General features: G+C 37.9%; 1 protein-coding gene across 2 annotated transcripts in view; it reads left to right on the top strand.

Moving 5' to 3' along the window:
• MTA3 (metastasis associated 1 family member 3) overlaps positions 1–21,849 on the top strand; it is a 143,365-nt gene that overhangs the window by 87,333 nt on the left and 34,183 nt on the right. For both annotated transcript variants that reach the window (XM_068993871.1, XM_068993790.1), the window contains exons 7-8: positions 14,760–14,862; positions 17,537–17,636. In XM_068993871.1, coding sequence (XP_068849972.1) covers positions 14,760–14,862; positions 17,537–17,636 — 203 coding nt within the window. The remainder of the gene's footprint in view (positions 1–14,759; positions 14,863–17,536; positions 17,637–21,849) is intronic.

The raw sequence follows: 21,849 nt of genomic DNA, 5'->3' as shown, positions 1-21,849 counted from the left end.
CTCTGATCTCTCCTCTTTTCAAACCTATGTAGATTGTGTTGTTCGTGTAATCTTTTGTACTATTTTTATTATTTGACTTTTTTCCTTTTTTATTTATTTTAATTGGAGGCTAATTACTTTACAGTATTGTGATGGTTTCTGCCATACTTCCACATGAATCAGCCATGGGTGTACATGTGTTCCCTAACCTGAACCCTCGCTCCTACCTCCCTCACCATCCCATCCCTCAGGGTCATCCCAGTGCACCAGCCCTGAGCACCCTGTCTCTTATTTGACTTTTTAAAATGTAGGTCTGTCTGAGCTACTGATTGTGTGGCTCTTTTTCTCTCTTATAGAAAAAATTTGAATATATTTTATGAAGTATAGTTGATTTACAATGTTGTATTTTTAATTTCATCTTAAAATTTGTATATATATATTTATTGACATATTTTAATTTTTTATTTTAATCAGTTAATTTAAAAAAATTTTGGCCACGCTTTGGCTTGTGCCATCTCAGTTCCCTGACCATGGACTGAACCTGGGCTGTGACAGTGAAAGCTTAGAATCCTCACCATCTGGGAATGCTCTAATTTCTTTCTTTTCTTTTTTTTTTTTTTTTAAGTGTATGATTCACTCTTGGGCACTGAGCATAAGCCTAAATGTATAGAAAGCCTAGAAAATTTTATGAATTGCTCATGTAAAGATAAATGCTGAAGCAAGTAATAAAGTTGGGATATATCAGGTTATAGTGGGCAGAAAAATCAGCTCACAAAATCTCATGAGTTCCCACCTATGTGAAAAACTTTTAAATATGATATTGCCCCTGAGATGCATAAAGCTGGTTAGAATGGTATAATTGGAAAGCATATATACCTAGCTTAAAGTAAAAAAAAAAAAATTTAAGGAAATAAAATCACATATAAAATGCAATAGGTTATTCTACAGTATATCGTAGTGAGGATTTGAAGTTCTTGAGGGTGAGAATCTTGAGGTTCTTGTTTCAGGTAAAAGGAGTGATTCTGAACAGCTTATGGCATTTGGGGATTTACACCAGTTACCTGTCAAAGGCATTCTTTGTATTTAAAATGTGATGAAATGTTCATTAATATAATAAATCTTATAATTCATTAACAAGTATTAATTGCCTTTAATATTGTGTTTGTCTTGGTAGTGTTTGGGTGGTTTGTATACAAACTTCATTTAGTTAATAGAGCCCTTTCTTACTATACAAGGTCACCTTCAATAAGAAAGTCAGGTTGTTATGGGTGACATGGAAGAGATGGGCCCACTGAGTCAATTCGAAGGCCATATTCAGTACTTCACGTCTCTTAGAATCCCATTTCTTTCTCTTGCATTCCTATACACTAATAGTGAGAAAATAGAGAAATTAAGGAAACAATTCCATTCACCATTGCAACGAAAAGAATAAAATACTTAGGAATATATCTACCTAAAGAAACAAAAGACCTATATATAGAAAACTACAAAACACTGGTGAAAGAAATCAAAGAGGACACTAATAGATGGGGAAATATATTGTGTTTATGGATCAGAAGAATCAATATAGTGAAAGCAAGTATACTACCCAAAGCAATCTATAGATCCAATGCAATCCCTGTCAAGCTACCAACAGTATTTTTCACAGAGCTAGGACAAATAATTTCACAATTTGTATGGAAATAGAAAAAACCTCGAAGAGCCAAACCAATCTTGAGAAAGAAGAATGGAACTGGAGGAATCAACCTGCCTGACTTCAGGCTCTACTACAAAGCCACAGTCATCAAGACAGTGTGGTACTGGCACAAAGACAGAAATATAGATCAATGGAACAAAATAGAAAGCCCAGAGATAAATCCTCGCACCTATGGACACCTCATCTTTGACAAAGGCGGCAAGAATATACAATGGAGAAAAGACAATCTCTTTAACAAGTGGTGCTGGGAAAACTGGTCAACCACTTGTAAAAGAATGAAATTAGATCACTTTCTAACACCACATACAAAAATAAACTCAAAATGGATTAAAGATCTAAACGTTAAAAAAAAAATGTTAAAAAAAAAAAAAGATCTAAACGTAAGACAAGAAACTATAAAACTCCTAGAGGAGAACATGGGCAAAACACTCTCCGACATAAATCACAGCAGGATCCTCTATGATCCACCTCCCAGACTACTGGAAATAAAAGCAAAAATAAACAAATGGGATCTAATTAAAATTAAAAGCTTCTGCACAACAAAGGAAACTATAAGCAAGGTGAAAAGACAGCCTTCTGAGTGAGAGAAAATAATAGCAAATGAAGCAACTGACAAACAACTAATCTCAAAAATATACAAGCAACTTATGCAGCTCAACTCCAGAAAAATAAACGACCCAATCAAAAAATGGGCCAAAGAACTAAATAGACATTTCTCCAAAGAAGACATAGAGATGGCTAACGAACACATGAAAAGATGCTCAACGTCACTCATTATTAGAGAAATGCGAATCAAGAGCACAGTGAGGTACCACTTCATACCAGTCAGAATGGCTGCGATCCAAAAGTCTGTAAGCAATAACTGCTGGAGAGGGTGTGGAGAAAAGGGAACCCTCTTACACTGTTGGTGGGAATGCAAACTAGTACAGCCACTATGGAGAACAGTGTGGAGATTCCTTAAAAAATTGCAAAAAGAACTGCCTTATGACCCAGCAATCCCACTGCTGGGCATACACACCGAGGTAACCAGAATTGAAAGAGACATGTGTACCCCAATGTTCATCGCAGCACTGTTTATAATAGCCAGGACATGGAAGGAACCTAGATGTCCATCACCAGACGAATGGATAAGAAAGCAATGGTACATATACACAATGGAGTATTACTCAGCCATTAAAAAGAATACATTTGAATCAATTCTAATGAGATGGATGAAACTGGAGCCGATTATACAGAGTGAAGTAAGCCAGAAAGAAAAACACCAATACTAACGCATATATATGGAATTTAGAAAAATGGTAACGATAACCCTGTATGCAAGACAGCAAAAGAGACATAGATGTATAGAACAGTCTTTTGGACTCTGTGGGAGAGGGTGAAGGTGGGATGATTTGGGAGAATGGCATTGAAACATATAATATCATATGTGAAACGAATCGCCAGTCCAGGTTCGATGCTTGATACAGGATGCTTGGGGCTGGTGCATTGGGACGACCCAGAGGGATGGTACAGGGTGGGAAGGGGATTCAGGATGTGGAACACATGTACACCCGTGGCGGATTCATGTTGATGTATGGCAAAACCAATACAATATTGTAAAGTAATTAGCCTCCAATTAAAATTTTTAAAATTTATATTAAAAAAAAAAAGAATCTCATTTCTTCATGGCACAGTCAGAACCCCCAGTCTTCACAGGTAGACATGCTTATGAAGTCTTTTGGAACATAGTATTGGAAGAACCTCCACTGTTTTCCCTTTTCTTCTTCTCATTTTTTAAGTCTTAAAATTTATTTTATTGCAAGCAGTATGAATTATGATAGAAAATGTAATTATACTGGGAACAAAAAGTAGTAGTCCCTTAGATCGTCCCTTTGATCACCCCTTCTAACCCTCTAGTAACCAGTTACTAATTTAACATGATCTCACAGACTGTTACATAAATATGTTTAGACACCCATGAAATTATGTTCTCTCCAGTATTCCATCATGTGATAGAGCCACATTTATCTGTTTCGTGTATGTTTCAAGGTTGGGCAAATTTTCCCTCAGTTGTTCTTTAAGATTTCTTGGTTGTGTGTGGGGGGAGTGTGGGCTCTCATGTCATAGTTTCTTTTCATACTGTTGACGTTTATCATCAATTTGTCAATTTACTCTTTTCCAGATTTCATTAGGATTCTAATTGAAATTGTATTAATATTAATGTTACTTTGGGAGGTGGTTTATTATTTTATAATATTTTGCAGTATATGGTTCTACTTCTGAGTTTTCTATTCTATTATTCTGGTCTGTTTATGCTCTAATAACTCACTGTTTTAATTATAGAAGCTTTGTAGTATGTCTTAATATCTGGTGAGGCTAATTCCCCCTCTTACTTTTCCAAGCTTGAAAAAAATAAAAAACCTTCCTTCCTAGTTTTATGTGAGTTGCAGTTAATTTTTAAGTTAATTTAAGGAAAACAGACATTTTAATGATTTTTGAAATGTCCTTCTCTGTTGAACACTACTTTTGGATTTGTGGAAGTCTTTTGTTTGGTTATAGATTTTATCTATTTCTTATTAAGTTTAATATTTTAAAGTTTGTAACTTATTAGCTTTATTTGTAAGTACTCATCTTTTTCATCATAAATAAAAGTCACTTTGGACTCTTATTTCAACTGGAAGCATTTAACATATCCAAAATGTTTATTTCGCTTGTCATCAGACAACCAACTAGATGCAAGATTTGAAGAACACACTGTTTAAAAATATTTATTTTGGCTGTGTCGGTTCTTTTTGGGGCATGTGGGATCTTTTGTTGTGGTATGCCACCTTCTTTCTGCTTGGGCTGCATGTGGCTTAGTTGCTTCTGGGCATGTGGGATCTTAGTTCCCTGACTAGGGATCAAACCTGCATTGCCTGCATTGGAAGTGGACCACCAAGGAAGTCCTAAGAACCTCCTTTTTCTAATTATTGTATTTTCTGAGGAGGAGTTAGGGTGGCAGATAGATACACTGTCAGTTAAAACACATTTGAAAAACACAGACATTGCCGTCATAGAAACTTCCATTCACAGCTAGTACCTATTTGCAGAGAAATCAAGTAGTAGAAAACATCATGTTTAAGAACAGATATTTAGGGCTTGATGCAGTCTGTGCTTACTAATAACCCTTTTGCTCCTCTTAAGTGGGTATGTTTAGACCAGTGGCCAGATTCCAGTATGCATTGGCATGGGATGTAGAACTTGAATTAATATCCTAAGTAGGTGGAAGCATCAGCCCCATGCCAGAATATTTTACAGGCTTGCTTTCTTTGTGAACGTATCCTGGTGAATTTTAAGAAATTGTTGTGGTATTTGTCTCAATGGTAAATATTTCTTTTTTGTGGCTTCAGAATTTAGAAATTCATTTACGGCTACCCACTATCTAACAAACTCTGGAAACAAACACTGTCTAACAAGTTCTGGAAAAATGAGTATGTAGTTTGCAAACGAAGGTGAAAGTTGCTTTTGGGACTTAAAATCTTTATTGAGTTTGAATAAATACCTAAAGAATTTTCCAAAGAAAAAGATGTCATATGTAGTAAGTTTTGAATTATTATTTAGATGTATTATAACACTGGAATTTTAAGAAAGAAATTGAAAAGTATTATAACATTAAATCATTAAAGAAAAATGACTTTGGATTCACAATTTTGGGTGAAATCTGTCTGCACTATATTTTAGCTGAGTAACCTTGGGAAAATTATTTAACCTCTCCAAGTTCCTATTCCTTTTTCTAAAACACATCAGAGTGTTGTGGTGATAAAGGGAAGTAACTCTGGTAATGCATTTAGCACATCGCCCGTTGCTTAGTGTTAGCTACTACAGTTGCTTCTGCTGGGCCACCGCTGCCTGCTGCTACTAAGTAAATAGCTCTTGTCTATATTTGGGAATTTAGGATGTGTCCCATATGCTTTTAAAACTTGAATTAACCCATATACAGTCAGTCAATAGAAAAGTATCAGTATAGTGTGGAAATGATGTCAGTTATCTGAGGCCTTTCCAAGCAGTTATTCTCACAGGTGAAGAGTGTTTAAGAAAAACAAAGATAAAATTCTACTAAAGTACCATCCTCCAGTGCAAGTAGTAGCCTCAAAGACTGGGGTGGTTTCACTGTGTTGAAAGTATATGTGTCATCTTAGAGTTACAGATGGATGAAAAATATTTTCCCCAATTTTTGTAAAAACCTTCACCCTAGATTTTATTTTCAATTTTGCTGAAAGTGTACACAGTGACCTACATCTCAGTGGAGGAAGTAGAAGTCCAGGGTTTAATGAGATAAAGGACTGACTGACCTTTGTGCTTGGTACAAATGTCAGTAGAGATTTAAGTGTGTTGGTATTTTTATTATATGATTGCTACTTTTTTTTTAAAGTGCTCTGGTTACCAAGTTCATAGGTCTTTAAAGTTTTATCCTATCTTTTCATAAGCGCTATTATTTTTAAGTGTGTAATTTTGCAGAATGTATTTCCTATAGTGTGGTGGATGTTAATCAACTGGAAAACATCACACCATCACAAGTAGTGCAAGTAGATAATTGGTTGCAACTGTATAAAAGTACTAATTTGTAGCCCAGGACAATTTTGTCTTCCATGGGACATGAGATGATGTCTATAGATGCTTTAGACATTTTTGGTTGTCACAGCTGGAGGATGGGGAGATGATACTGGAATCTAGTGAGTAGAGATCAGGAGTGCTGTTGAATATCTTCTAATACACAGCATTACACCCACCCAACAGTTATTGTCCTCCCCCCCCCAATTCACTATTTACAGAGAAACTCTATTATAAAGGGTTATGGGGACGTAGTAAGCACAAAATAAATGTTGTTTAATATTTTTACATAATTATAAATATTTAAATTTTCAAATATGAATTATATGACCTGGTTTATTTCTGTGGGTTTTGATTCTATCTTTGTGCCAATACAACATGGTTTGGTTACTGTCAATGTATATTATAATCCCACCCAGTTTAGATAATCTTTCATTATTTCTTCCAGTAATGATAATATTCTTTGTATATAGAGATTAATATTTGAATTATTTTATTGGCTTTCAAAACTAAACTTTGTTAAATTTAAGTTGAAATACTTGTACAAAAACAATAGCTTTAAGATTTTAAGTTTGCCCATTCCAGTCCATTTTAGTTCACTGATTCTTAAAATATTGATGTTCACTCTTGCCATCTTGATTCATTGACCTAACATTCCAGGTTCCTATGCAATATTGTTCTGTACAGCATCGGACTTTACTGCCATCACCAGTCACATCCACAGCTGGGCACTGTTTTCGCTTTGCGTCTGGGCTTCCTTGGTAGCTCAGATGGTAAAGTGTCTGCCTGCAGTGTGAGAGACCTGGGTTCGATCCCCGGGTCGGGAAGATCCCCTGGAGAAGGAGATAGCAACCCACTCCAGTACTCTTGCCTGGAAAATTCCATGGATGGAGGAGCCTAGTAGGCTACAGTCCATGGGATCGCAAAGAATCAGACACGACTGAGCAACTTCACTCTGTCTCTTCATTCTTTCTGGAGTTATTTCTCCACTGATCTCCAGTAGCATATTGGGCATCTACCAACCTGGGAAGTTCGTCTTTCAGTGTCCTATCTTCTTGCCTTTTCATACTGTTCATGGGGTTCTCAAGGCAAGAATAGTGAAGTGGTTTGCCATTCCCTTTTCCAGTGGACCACATGTTGTCAGAACTCTCCACCATGACCCATCCATCTTGGGTGGCCCAAACAGCTTGGCTTATAGTTTAATTGAGGTAGACAAGGCTGTGGTCCATGTGATCACTTTGATTCATTTTCTATGATTGTGGTTTTCATTCTTCCTGCCCTCTGACTGATAAGGATAAGAGGCTTATGGAAGCTTCCTGTTAGGAGAGACTGACTGTGGGGGAAACTGGGTCTTGTTCTGATGGGCAGGGCCATGCTCATTAAATCTTTAATCCAGTTTTCTGTTGATTGGTGGGGCTGTGTAACATCCCTGTTGTTTGATCTGAGACAAAACTGTGGTGGAGGTAATCCTTCAAAAGGTCCCCAAAATGCACAGACTTCAAAAGGTTCCTTCAAAAGTGCACAAACTCCTGCACTCAATGCCCGTGACCCTGCAGCAGGCCACCTCCAACCCACACCTCCCCTGGAGACTCCTGGACACTCACAGTCTGGGTCAGTCTCTTGTGCAGTCACTGCTCCTTTCTCCTGGGTCCTGTTACGCACCAGGTTTTGTTTGTGCCCTCAAAGAGTCTGTTTCCCCAGTCCTGTGTGGGTACTGTAATCAAATCCCACTCCAAAGTCAAGTTACCTGGGGGTTCTCAGTCCCTTTGCCAGATCCCCAGGTTGGGGAATCTTTTGTGGGTCCTAGAACTTTTCACTTTCATGCACTGGAGAAGGAGATGGCAACCCACTTCAGTGTTCTTGCCTGGAGAATCCCAGGGACAGGGGAGCCTGGTGGGCTGCCATCTATGGGGTCACACAGAGTCAGACGTGACTGAAGTGACTCAGCAGCAGCAGAACTTTCTTAATAGTTCAAGAGTTCTCTTTGCTATAATTGTTCTGCAGTTTGTGGGTTGTCTTCTCTCAGCAGCACTATGGTGGGGTTAATGGTGACCTTCTCCAAGAGGGCTTATGCCACGGGCCATGTGACCAGGTCTCCTGCAGCCAGAGCCCCTGTCCCTGCAGCAGGCCACTGCTGACCCGTACCTCCACAGGAGACACTCAAAGACAGTTCTGGCTCAATCTCTGTGGGGTCTCTGGGTCCTGGTGCTCACAAGGTTTTGTTTGAACCTCCAATTGTCTCTGGCAGGTAAGGGGTTTGATTCTAAACGTGCTTTCACCCTTCCTACCATTTTATTGGGGCTTCTCCTTTGCCCTTGGACGTGCGGTATCTTTTTTTGGTGGGATCCAGCATTTTCCTGTTGATAGTTGTTCAGCAGCGAGTTGTAATTTTGGAGTTCTTGCAGGAGATGAGTGCACATCCTTCTACTCCACCATCTTGTCATGTGGTGAGAACGCACTGGTCATAGCAAATACCCTCTTCCAACAACACAGGAGAAGACTCTACATATGGACATCACCAGAGGTTCAATACCGAAATCAGATTGATTATATTCTTTGCAGCCAAAGATGGAGAAGCTCTATACAGTCAACAAAAAACAAGATCAGCAGCTGACTGTGGCTCAGATCATGAACTCCTTATTGCCAAATTCAAACTCAAATTGAAGGAAGTATGGAAAACCACTAGACCATTCATGTATGACCTAAATCAAATCTCTTAGCATTATACAGTGGAAGTGACAAATTCAAGGGATTAGATCTGATAGAGTGCCTGAAGAACTATGGACAGAGGTTCATGATATTATATACGAGGCAGTGCTCAAGACCATCCCCAAGAAAAAGAAATGCAAAAAGGCCAAATGGTTTTTTGAGGAGGCCTTACAAATAGCTGAGAAAAGAAGAGAAGCAAAAGGCAAAGAAGAAAAGCAGAGTTCCAAAGAATAGCAAGGAGAGATAAGAAAGCCTTCCTCAGTGATCAGTGCAAAGAAATAGAGGAAAACAACAGAATGGGAAAGACTAGAGATTTCTTCAAGAAAATTAGAGATACCAAGGGAACATTTCATGCAAAGATGGGCTCAATAAAGGACAGAAATGGTATGGACCTAACAGAAGCAGAAGATATTAAGAAGAGGTGGCAAGAATACACAGAAGAAGTATACCATAAAGATCTTCATGACCCAGATAACCACGATGATGTGATCACTGGACTAGAGCCAGACATCCTGGAATGCAAAGTCAAATGGGTATTAGGAAGCATTACTACAAACAAAGCTAGTGGAGGCAATAGAATTCCATTTGTGCTGTTTCAGATCCTAAAGATGATGCTATGAAAGTGTTGCACTCAGTATGCTAGCAAATTTGGAAAACTCAGCAGCGGCCACAGGACTGGAAAAGGTCAGTTTTCATTCCAATGCCAAAGAATGCTCAAACTACTGCATAATTGCACTCATCTCACATGTTAGTAAAGTAGTGCTCAAAATTCTTCAAACCAGGCTTCAGCAATACATGAACGAGGAACTTCCAGATGTTCAAGCTGGATTTAGAAAAGGCAGAGGAACCAGAGATCAAATTGCCAACATCCGTTGGATCATTGAAAAAGCAAGAGAGTTCCAGAAGAAACATCTATTTCTGCTTTATTGACTATGCCAAAGCCTTTGACTGTGTGGATCACAATAAACTGTGGAAAATTCTGAAAGAGATGGGAATATCAGACCATCTTACCTGCCTCCTGAGAAATCTGTATGCAGGTCAAGAACCAACAGTTAGAACCAGACATGGAACAATAGAGTGGTTCCAATCAGGAAAGGAGTACGTCAAGTCTATATATTGTCACCCTGCTTATTTAACTTATATGCAGAGTACATCCTGCAAAATGGTAGGCTGAATGAGGCACAAGCTGGAATCAAGATTGCTGGGAGAAATATCAGTAACCTCACATATGCAGATGACACCACCCTTATGGCAGAGAGTGAAGAAGAACTAAAGAGCCTCTTGATGAAAGAGGAGAGTGGAAAAGCTGGCTTAAAGCTCAACATTCAGAAAACTAAGATCATGACATCCGGTCCCATCACTTCATGGCAAATAGATGGGGAAACAGTGAGAGACTTTATTTTGGGGGGCTCCAAAATCGCTGCATGTGGTGACTGCAGCCATGAAATTAAAAGACACTTGCTCCTTAGAGGAAAAGCTCTGACCAACCTAGACAGCATATTAAAAAGCAGAGACATTACTTTGCCAACAAAGGTCTGTCTAATCAAGGCTGTGGTTTTTCCAGTAGTCATGTATGGATGTGAGAGTTGGATTATAAAGAAACCTGAGTGCTGAAGATTTGATGCTTTTGAACTGTGGTGTTGGAGAAGACTCTTTGAGAGTCCCTTGGACTGCAAGGAGATCCAACCAGTCCATCCTAAAGGAAATCAGTGCTGTATGTTCATTGGAAGGACTGATGCTGAGGCTGAAACTCCAATACTTTGGTCACCTGATGTGAAGAATTGACTCCTTGGAAAAGACCCTGATGCTGGGAAAGATTGAAAGCAGGAGGAGAAAGGGAGGACAGAGGATAAGATGGTTGGGTAGTATCACTAACTTGATGGACATGAGTTTGAACAAACTCTGGGAGTTGGTGATGGACAGGGAAGTCTGGTGGGCTAGAGTCCATGGGGTCGCTAAGAGGCAGATACGATTGAGCACCTGAACTGAACTGAACTGAGGGTTTTTAAATCTTCTGTACTTGTCATCTTATATTTTCTGAAGGTCTTGTAATTTCTTTATATAAACATGAGCGCTGAGTGCTAAGTTGCTTCTGTCATGTCCAACTTTCTGAGAGCCCAGGGACTGTAGCCACTAGGCCCCCCTGTCCATGGGATCCTCCAGACAACAATACTGGAGTGGGCCATTCCTTTCTCCAGGCGGTCTCCTGGACCCTGCGGTTTGAACCCATGTCTCTAATGTCTCCTGCACTGGCAGATAGATTCTTTACCTATCTGCCATAATTGAAAGACTTTCAATTTTCTTTCTTTCAATTCACTTTCAATTTTCTTTCTTACTGTTTTATATTTTTTTGCCATAATATATGTGATTTACTTATCTAATTTTATTTTTTCACATTTTTGTTTTCATTCTCTTTGGAATGACATTCAGTTTTGTATATTCATTTTTTTTCACTTTTCTTATAATTTATTTTTAAAACCTATTTTTATTAAGATATAATTGTCATATAACAGTGTATGTTCAATGTTTTCATATGATTACATTTATATGGTGCAGTTTGATTACCACCAAAGCATTAGCTATCTATCATGTCATATAATTATTACTTCTTTTTGTGGTGGTAACAAAGATCTGAGAGGGATTGAGGGCAGGAGGGGAAGTGGACAACAGAGGATGAGATGGCTGGATGGCATCACCGACTCGGTGGACGTGAGTCTAAGTGAACTCCCGGAGTTGGTGATGGACAAGGAGGCCTGACGTGCTTCAATTCATGGGGTCGCAAAGAGTTGGACATGACTGAACTATTGAACTGAAGAAAGATCTAGGCTCCTAGCAACTTTGAAGTTTATGTTGATAATAAAAGTATTACTGTCTGTACTCACTATGCCTTGCATTACGTACTGTGGTGTCTCCTGAAGCAAAATCTCCCTTCTCCCCTCTGCCCCCGTTCCAGCCCCTATCACCACCATTCTACTCTGTATTTATGAGTTTGGCTTTTAAGATTCCACATAGACGTTATATCACATAGTATTTGTTTCTAGTAACTTATTCCTTTGATTAATAACTTAAAACAGTGCCCAGAACTTTTATAGCATTAATAAAAATGGTGATAAATGGCATCTGTGTTTCTGAATTGAATATAATATATTCTGATGGTTGTTGTAGAGAAAATGAATTATATTTAGAACAAAGAATATCTCTTAATTGTCCGTCAAAGGATGTGTAAGATGCCATCTTCATACAGCCTTAGTTCTTCCAGTCTTTGAAGAACATTTTGGGCTCTTCGGGGGCATTTTAAAGAAGTAGTTTGTCATTACTTTCTAGAAATCTTAAACTGTAGTTGAAGGGTTAGAGCGAACATTTAAAATCATTGCTGAATCTATATTTTTTCAAAATTATGAAGAGGAACATATGAAGCAAAAGATAGGATGCTGTATGTAATCATGTAATTAGTTGGTAAATACAGTTTGTGGGAATTCACAGATTAGAGAGATCTTCACGGGTGAATGTGGGACCGGAGCAGATTGGAATTGCCCAGATTATCATAAACGGAGGAGGAAAGTGAGATTCTTGCAGTGACTCGAATGGACATGGCCAGAGCATAGAATTCATGTTGGTTCTGTCTCAGGCTCATAGTACGTTCCCCAAGACCTTTCTCCAGCTTGCTGTTAGCTTTGTTGAGTATTTGGTTATACAGATTCTAGAGCTTCTTAAAAGATTTTCCCTTGTGAAAAGGGATTAAACTGATATAAATGTATTATGTGGTGAATCCAAAATGGGGAATTCTCTAGAGTGACTTTAAATAGAACATGCTGTATTTTTGTTGTTCTTGTTATTTTTGTTCCCATCCCATGGTATTATATGTTTCAGTTATTAGTAGAAAGACACTCAAGAGTGTTTTATTATTGTTTATAGCAAATTTATTTAGAATTCTTATACTGAATTCTCTTTATTCTGTATGCTACAAAATGTATGGATAGGATTGAAGTTTATCAATTTAACTAACTTGAATTTAAAAGTCAATATCAGTTTTATTAGCCTTACATCCTGGAATATATAATAGAAGGGGCTTCATATTGAATATCATCTTCATTTCATTTTATATTATTTGAAAATATAGATTACAAATGTAGATTTAATATATATATATTTTACTGTTACTGTTCATCTTACTTAAAAATGTGTTTATTGAAGATACAAGGAAGTAAAATTGCTTTATTTTTCTTTCAAAAGTTTCATGTTTACAGACTTCTGGGTTTGTAACTGGTTTTTTTTAATGAATCAGTTAAATGTTGTAGCTCAGCATGTATTGTAAGAAAAAATAATGAAAACCAAAATCCTTTTAAATACCTTATATGTCTCTGGACTAGTATTCACCCTGGTCTCTTTGTGCTTCTTTTGTTGGTGGTGGCAATTTACTTTTTGGTTACATACCTGCCTTTGAAAAGGGAGCGAGATGGACAGGCCCGCCCCCACACCCTGCAGCTGAGAGCAGTGACTGTAATTAGGAGACTGCAGATGGGTGGGTGGGGATTCTGCTGTCCCCCTTTCTCCTTCTGAACGTCAGCTCCTGCTTCCTCCTGGCCTAGGAAGGAACCCATTATAAGCCCATAGCCTGCATTCATCAGTCACCAGGGGATGTTCAGCCTCATAGTCTGTCATTCTGCTTGATATTAAGATGCCGTGATCAAAACCAAAACAAAGCCCAGATCAGCCCCTAGCCTGATAGGAAATTCATTGCTGTAAATTAGAATCCAGTTGTCTGCCAAGTCCATTACTATCCTTTGTCCTAACATGAAATCTTGCGTGATGGTTCTCTCTCCCTGTGACACGTTCCTAAAAGAAAGCATCTTGTATTAGCCTCAGTCTTTTCCTCAGTCTCTTGATTGTTCCTTCTTTCTGTTAGTGCCAACCCTGTCTATGTAATTCTCAAGACTGGAAACCTTCCCGCGATACCCGTCTGTCACTGATGTCCCTAAATTTCTCTCTGGGCTCTTTATTGTCACTGTCAATACCTTGTCTCTCTGTCTGTATCACGTATCTGTAGAGGAAATCACTCCATTGCTAAGTGTGAGATGTGAAATTTGGCTCTCGTTTTGACACTCTCCTGCTAAGAAGGCAAGGGCTTCGTATTACTTCCGAACAGACATCTATCCAGAAAACCTGTGCAGCGTCTTCAGTGGTATTTTTATAACCCACTTCTTAAAGCTCTCTCTCCTCGTTCCCTTTGATACACGCATTCCTGACAAAGTTTGCTGCTTTCCTACCACATCTTAAAACCCCACGACTTTGTTCCCATTCTCATTTACTTTCAGTTCTCTCCCCCTGCCTGTGCATCCACACCCTTCAGGTTTTTAGCAGGAGTGCCTCCTCCCGCATGACATCATTCCCTAGCTAGCCTGAAATGATTTCTCTCCTCTTCAGAATCTTGCAGTCGTATGTGTATGTCTCTGTGACACCTATTCCTATTCATTTGTATCATAGTTCTTTATGAGTAAGTTTTACCGTTGTTTGAATGTCTTGCAAGAGAGCTTTCTTTTCTGTCTCTATCTCCCTTGGCAAGGCTTGGAGTCTCACACATACGAATACTCAGGCAAGACTAAGTGAAGACATCACATGGTTAGTTTGGTTGTGTTATCAACATTCTCTTTACAGAGTGTTCTACATCTGCTATCTGAAGAGATGTACACAGACCATGAACATTTACCTTACAGTTTTAGTGTCGTGGTGACCACAGTCATCAATCGTATGTGACAGTGTATGTGCCTTAGAATAATAAGACTCCGTTTTCTTTGTTCTTGGACAGGAGAATCAGATGAGAGAGAACAGTCAAAATTGGAAGTGAAAGTTTGGGACCCAAATAGCCCACTTACAGACCGACAGATTGACCAATTTTTAGTTGTAGCCCGGTGAGTATGGCACTGTTTAGTCAAGATACACATACACACAGACACACACATATGTGTAATATAAAAGAATTCATAGAAAATTTATGAGTTTTCCTTTCTTTTGTGTTCTGCTTTTTTTCATTGGTTGTATTCTTCTATGTAAGAAAGCCTAACATGTATCACATTACTTCCTAAATACTATGATTTATTTTGATAATATTGATTTATTGGCATTAGTTTTTGTTTTAAAAATGAAAATAGATTTTTATTAAGAAAATAAATGCCCGTTGTAAAAATTTTAGCACTACGAAAAATTATAAAGAAGAAATTCAACAGCTGAAATCCCGTATCTTTAATTAAAGTAGTGATCTCCTTTAGGCACATGAGGGACTTTTCAGGTATAAATAATAATGTGACCCTCTGATTGCAGCCACATGTGAGTAAGGTGTGGGTTAAAACCTAGTTGGGGAGTTAAGATCCCACATGTCTGTCACCAAAAAATTAGAAGCAATATCGTAACAAATTCAATAGACTTTAAAAAAAGAAAAGTTTACAATATGCAAACAATGGCGTATTATTTCATTAATGGGCTTATGTATGCATGTGCATATTATGTATGCATGTACGAGTTCTGGGAATGTATAGGGGGCTCTAACGAAATTATAATATTTATTTCCTTAAAGAATGAACCAGATGTGACAAAATATTATCTTTTTAGCTTAGTTTTTGATTTATTTATTTTATTGAAATATATTTGATTTACAATAGTATATTAGTTTCAAGTGTAAAACACAGTGTTTCAGTATTTTTATAGATTATATTCCATCTAAAGTTATTACAGAGTAATGGCTGTATTTCCCTGTACTGTACAGTATACACTTATTGCTTCAAACATGGCAAAATATTAGAATGAGGTAGATCTGGACATGATTCTAGTCATCTCCATTATATTCTCTAATTTTTTTGTTGACTGTTTGTCATAATGCCAAGGACAGAAGCCCTTAGCCATCCTTTGTACTGTTGACAGTGTTGGTCACCATGGAAGTTAGGCACTGTTACTGGTGGCTAGGCATTCAGACTCCAGAGCCCACGTGCCTGGCCACTAACTGATTAGGTGAAGAGCCTTGGTTAGTGTACATTGCTGGGGAGGAGCCAGTCAGTGAAACAGACGAGACTGAAGATTAGGGACTGAATCATTGGTGGAGTCGCTGGAGTCTCCAGACAGGTTACCTGGAGTTTGGTTTATTTAGTAGGCTTTGCAGTTTCAGATTTATTGTTCTTTCCTTTTCCTGATTGCCAAGGGCCATGATTTCTTTTTTCTTGAAGCCAGCATGAGAGGCACCAAGGAGATACTCCCAGTATCTTTTTCAAGTTTTGCTTTTTTTAAAAAAAAAATCAAATTAAGACCCAGTTAAGGACCACTGCACATTCCAGTGCCAAGCATTGGTGAAGAGGTGGGGCAACCAGTACCCACATATCCTATTGGTTGTAGTGCAAGTTGGTATAGCTGCTTTGGAAAACTATTACCTAACACACACATCCGTGAGGTTTCCGTCCTAAATATATACCCAGCAGAAATGCATACATCTGTGTGCCAAAAGATACGTATACAGATGGCAGCAGTGGTACTATCTGTAGTAGCTGTACTGTTCAGCTGTGCTATCTGTACTCTTCATCAACAGTAGGGTTGGGGTGGGACACCATGCCAAGTAATGCTCCACAGCAAGGAAGATGAATGAACACAGCTACAGCCGGCAGCACGGGTGAACCCACAAACATGGTTTTGAACAAAAGAAGCTGGTTATGAAGAGTGCACAGTGCGTGATTCTGTTCAAGTTCTCTGTTGAGCAAAACTCATCTTGGGTGTTAGAATCTGGGATGCTTGCTCCCCTTGGGGAACCGTAGTGACTGGGAAGGAACACAAAGAGTCTCTTGAGTGCTGTCAGGATCCGGGTCTCGACCTGCATGCTGGTGACATGGATGCATTGACTTAGTGGTAACGAAAGAGTGGTACAATGTGTACTTTTTGCACGTGTTTTATATTTTAATTAAAACCTTAAAAAAAAATCTTCCTCAGCTAACACGTTAAAGCATAGACAACAAGCAGGAAATCTCTTTATGTTTTATTTCTTGAAGTTAGAGTTCTCTATATATGGGAACGCCTTCTAAATCATTAAATTTAAATCAGTACTGTGATAATTGTTTTTCTTTCCTTAAATGGAAATCTGTTTCATATTCCCCAAAGGAATATGTAACTACAGTTGTAATAAGTTGCTACAGTTGATGATATCTCATTTCAAGGGAAAAACATTACTGGAATTTCACCATTTGGGCTAAAAAGGTGGTCACAACTTGCTTTACAGTAATAGTCAAATTCTGCATCTAATATATTTCTCATTTTTGAAACACAGTTGTATACCAAATTGTTAACTACATGAAATTTCACTATAGATCTTTCCCTTGTTAATGCCACACAAGCTTAATTTAATTATAATGACCTATAATGCATAGTGAATTGGCTTGTCATTTCTTAAATTGTAAAGAAGATACTTTTTAATCTGATATTTGATTCTTAAACATCAAAGAACTTGTTTGGCTATTACAATTGTTCATTTACTACCCAGATTTTTTTTTTTCCGAGATAAAAGAACAACAGTGCCTTAACCTTTCCTTTTTGTTGTTATGGTTTATCCAGTGCTGTTGGGACATTTGCTCGAGCCCTTGATTGTAGCAGTTCCGTAAGGCAGCCTAGTTTGCATATGAGTGCAGCTGCAGCTTCTCGAGACATCACCCTGGTAAGATGCTGTTTGAAATTTGGGGCTTATTATTTCTTCTGCTGCTTGTTTAATTTAAAAGCTGATATAGCAATGTTGTAGACCTGAGAACTTCCCAGCTCTAAGCCCTGCTGTTAGGTTGATTTGGCTTGGCTGGTCACTTAACTGGGCTGTCTCATTTCTAAGTCACCCCCTTCTGTTTGTGAACTGAGACAAGCAAGAATGACTATTCACCGAGTGGGTACAAAATGATTAAAAAAAAAAAAAAAACATTTTGGAGAAAACAGTTCAATGTTCTAATCCACCTGTCTCGACTTTTGCGCTTTTTTGATGTATTGTGTCTGTGTACATAAATGGTTGTAGCTCACATGTAGTGCTTTACAATTTTTTAAGTGAAAGTGACCATTTCTTGAAACCATTGCTATAGGAATCCTTTTGTTGTGTCATTATTTAGTATCAGTATTTAAAGTTTATTTATTTTTTTTGGTCTGTTCATTAACAAAAAGTTCTGTTTTCATTATATTATGGTTGCTATCTTTTAAGACTATTTCCTTTCTTCCCTTGGTGATCAAATGAGGCTTTCCACATTCAGTTTAATTATACCACTGATGCCTGCTATGGCTAGAGCTTGGCACTTGCTTCTTGCTCTGCACCCTCCAACAAAGCAGACCTGCATATTTTTGCCTGTTGAACTTCCTTACTGTATTGATTTCCACTCCCCTGAGATAGGCATGGTATGATACTCACGTTATTAGTACAAATGGGAAAACTGAGGTTTGACAAGGTTAAGTTGTTTGATATTCATTACAGAAAATAGAAGTTAGCATTTTATTTTCTGGTGGAGTACAATTACAGGTTTTATTACTTTCTTGCTATACTCCAATTTCAAATGTTTTACACAAAATATTTATCATGATAATATAAAAACTTGTACTAGAGTGTGCGACAAATTTGTTTCTTACAAAGCTTTCTTATGTTTTTGTACAATTAGAGGTGTAAACATTAATAGTCTATAGTCTTTAAGGAACCTTTTTCTTCTTTATCCTTTCTCAAAGACTAGAATATTGTTTATAGAAAAGAGTTTTGTTATCTTGTTTCTACATTAATTTTTTATGAAAATTTAGGTGTTTCAAGATAGGTTTGTATTTTGGTTGCTTAGCACCTTTAGATGCAAAAGTATATGTGTGAGTTTATGTGAATCAGAACTGCATGGAACCTAATCACTATCTGTACATGTAAAATTTTCCCCAATTCTGAAAAAATTCAAAAATAAAGTACAGCAGCAACCAACCAAAAAAAAAAAAAAAGTTTTGTCCTCATTACCCAAAGTAGAATATTCTTATCATTTTGTTATGTTTCCTTTCAGCCACTTTCTGTGCATTGTAAACAATATACTAGCAAATTACAGAATAGTACAGAGGATAAAATAATAATAAAATACCATGCAATGCCATCTAAAGCAGATGTTAGTATTTTATTTAGATCTTTGGAGTAAATGATTTTTCCACCACTATCAGTCAGTTCAGTCGCTCAGTCGTGTCCGACTCTTTGCAACCCCAGGACTGCAGCACACCAGGCCTCCCTGTCCATCACCAACTCCTGGAGCTTGCTCAAACTCATTTGCATCGAGTCGGTGATGCCATCCAATCATCTCATCCTTTGCCGTCCCCTGCTCCTCCTGCCCATAGTCCTTCCCAGCGTCAGGGTCTTTTCCAATGAGTCATTCTAGCACTATATTATTGGTGAAATCTCTAACACTCTCTCCCTCATCTTATTCCCCATCCTTCTCTGTACCTCTGACCCTGATCACCACTGCCTCCTGAGAAGAGGCAGCTGCTGTATCAAGTGTACTGTGTATCTAGTCCTGTTTTTCTAGTTGTGCTATGTATTGATGTTTCCAAAAACAACATAAACATTGTCTTACATGTGTTTACATTTACTTTGTTACATTTTGCTATTTGTTTATTGATGAGATGGCACCATGTTAATAAATATATACCTCCATCACTCACTTTTACTGGTTGGTAATACTTGCAGTATACTTTCACAGAATACTACTCCATATTATATATTTATTCTTTTACCAATCAGTGAACATCTGGAGTGCTTGAAAAGCATTTTCTCTTTGCTATTACACATGATGCTGCATTGGGAATTCTAACACATGTTCTTTCTGAGCATGTGTGCCAGCTTTCTAGGCTGTAATTAAAATCGGAATAATTATTCGTAGTGATTCATAGGGTAGTGCTCATTTTGAGTTTGACCACAATCAAAATTATTCTATACACCATACTAGAAATTTGTAATCCTTTAAACAGTAAATGACTATACTTCTTTCTACCTCCATTTCCTTACATTGTCTTCAACGCCGGGACACTTGGCATGTTCAGACTAAAATTTTTTACTAATCTCATGCTGCTGCTGCTGCTAAGTCGCTTCAGTTGTGTCCGACTCTGGGCGACCCCACAGATGGCAGCCCACCAGGCTCCACCATCCCTCGGATTCTTCAGGCAAGAACACTGGAGTGGGTTGCCATTTCCTTCTCCAATGCATGAAAGTGAAAAGTGAAAGGGAAGTCGCTCAGTAAGTGTCTGACTCTTCGTGACCCCATGGACTACAGCCTACCAGGCTCCTCCGTCCATGGGATTTTCCAGGCAAGAGTACTGGAGTGGGGTGCCATTGCCTTCTCCAAATCTCATGCTATTTTATTTTAATTTATATTTCCCTGAGTACTTAATGAGGCTTAGCATGTTTTCATAATGACTCTTCAGATTTTTTTCTTTTTGTATTTTAGATTAATGCATCCTTTGTCCATTCTTCACTTATATTATTATTGTTTTTTTCTAATAGTTTTGAAGGTTTTTTTCGTATATAAGACAAATACATTTGGAGTTTATATTTTTATGAATGAGGTGGGGTAGCAGTCTCATTTTTTTTCTCCATATGGAAAATTACTTATTCCAGCATCTTTTATTGAATTTGTTGTTGCCTCAGAATTTTGTAATGCCTCTATCTTATTTCATGATCCTAAAAATGCTTAGGATTCTTAATCTCGTCTCTCGTTTCATTGACCTATTTGTCCCTGTGAAAGCGCCATATTATAATAAATTTTGATACCTGATAATAAGTTCCGCATGACTTTGTATTTAACATAGAGTTGAAGTCATCTAAAAAGAGCGTTTTATACTGTGCCTCCCTTCTACCTCGTGTTTTTCCTAACACTATAACATAACACTGTTTCATATAAGAATCTGCAAATTTTTTTCTAATGTTGCATGATTTTGCCTTGTATAGAGAAACTGTTACTTATGTAGTCAGTCTCTTGTGATTTAACAGTGTTCTTATAAGATAATGGTTCCCAGATTATTAAGGGGGAGGGGGTGCTATCCCTGTTGTAATCCAGCAAATTCCCTCTACACCGAGGAGTGAGAATGCAAAGCCAGTTCCTGAGATGGGACAGAGCTCTTGTGATAAAATACAGCTGGGGCTGGGATTTGCCTTAAGTTCACTCCGACAGGTGAAGAGCAGGTGTGTGGGCTCTTGGCTCCCAGCTGCGGCGACTCTCTGCTTCCCACTGCTGGTAACTGGTGGAACAGCGTATGAATTTCTTTTAGAAGAGGGCAGTCTTCAGGATTCAGTATTTGTTTTTGTTCAGTTGAAGGTCATTGTAAAAAGAAACATTTTAAAGGGAATACAATCTTTATATCTTAATTAGTTTAAATATATGGTATGTGTATGGTGTTTTTTTTTTTTTTAATACTTGCTTATGTGTCATCAAGGTAGGTACTTTCCTACCCTCCAGTTGTTATCATCTCTTCTCTTTTTATTTTGTTTAGTATTTAGCACTTTGGAGTCACTTTTTAATTACATTATTATCTTAAATTATGTGTTATATTGTAAATTTTTTACGCATCAGTATGCTCAGAGGCTTAGGAAATTGTGTTTGTAACAGCTTGTTTGTACAGCTGGTTTCAGAGACAGGATTTGGATCTTGACCCCTTCTGAGGAGTTCTCTCCGTCAGATTGCTTCGTCTGCTTTGTTCTTGTTAAAGTAGCTTGAGTCTAAACATCGTCGTTGTCTGTCTCAGATCAGGCAGCACTGAAGACTGGTTCTTTTTGTCTACAACATTTATGCGTCTTGGTTTCCTGCTCTACCTGGTGTAGCTTCAACTTCACTTGGACCTTCTGTATGTTCTTGTGTTGAGATTGTATTACTTTCAGGTGCATGAAATTG

This window comes from Capricornis sumatraensis, chromosome 1, assembly GCF_032405125.1.
Source record: "Capricornis sumatraensis isolate serow.1 chromosome 1, serow.2, whole genome shotgun sequence".
Lineage (NCBI taxonomy): Eukaryota > Metazoa > Chordata > Mammalia > Artiodactyla > Bovidae > Capricornis > Capricornis sumatraensis.
Note: the sequence above shows the minus strand (reverse complement) of the source record. Positions and strands in the feature narration are given on the sequence as shown.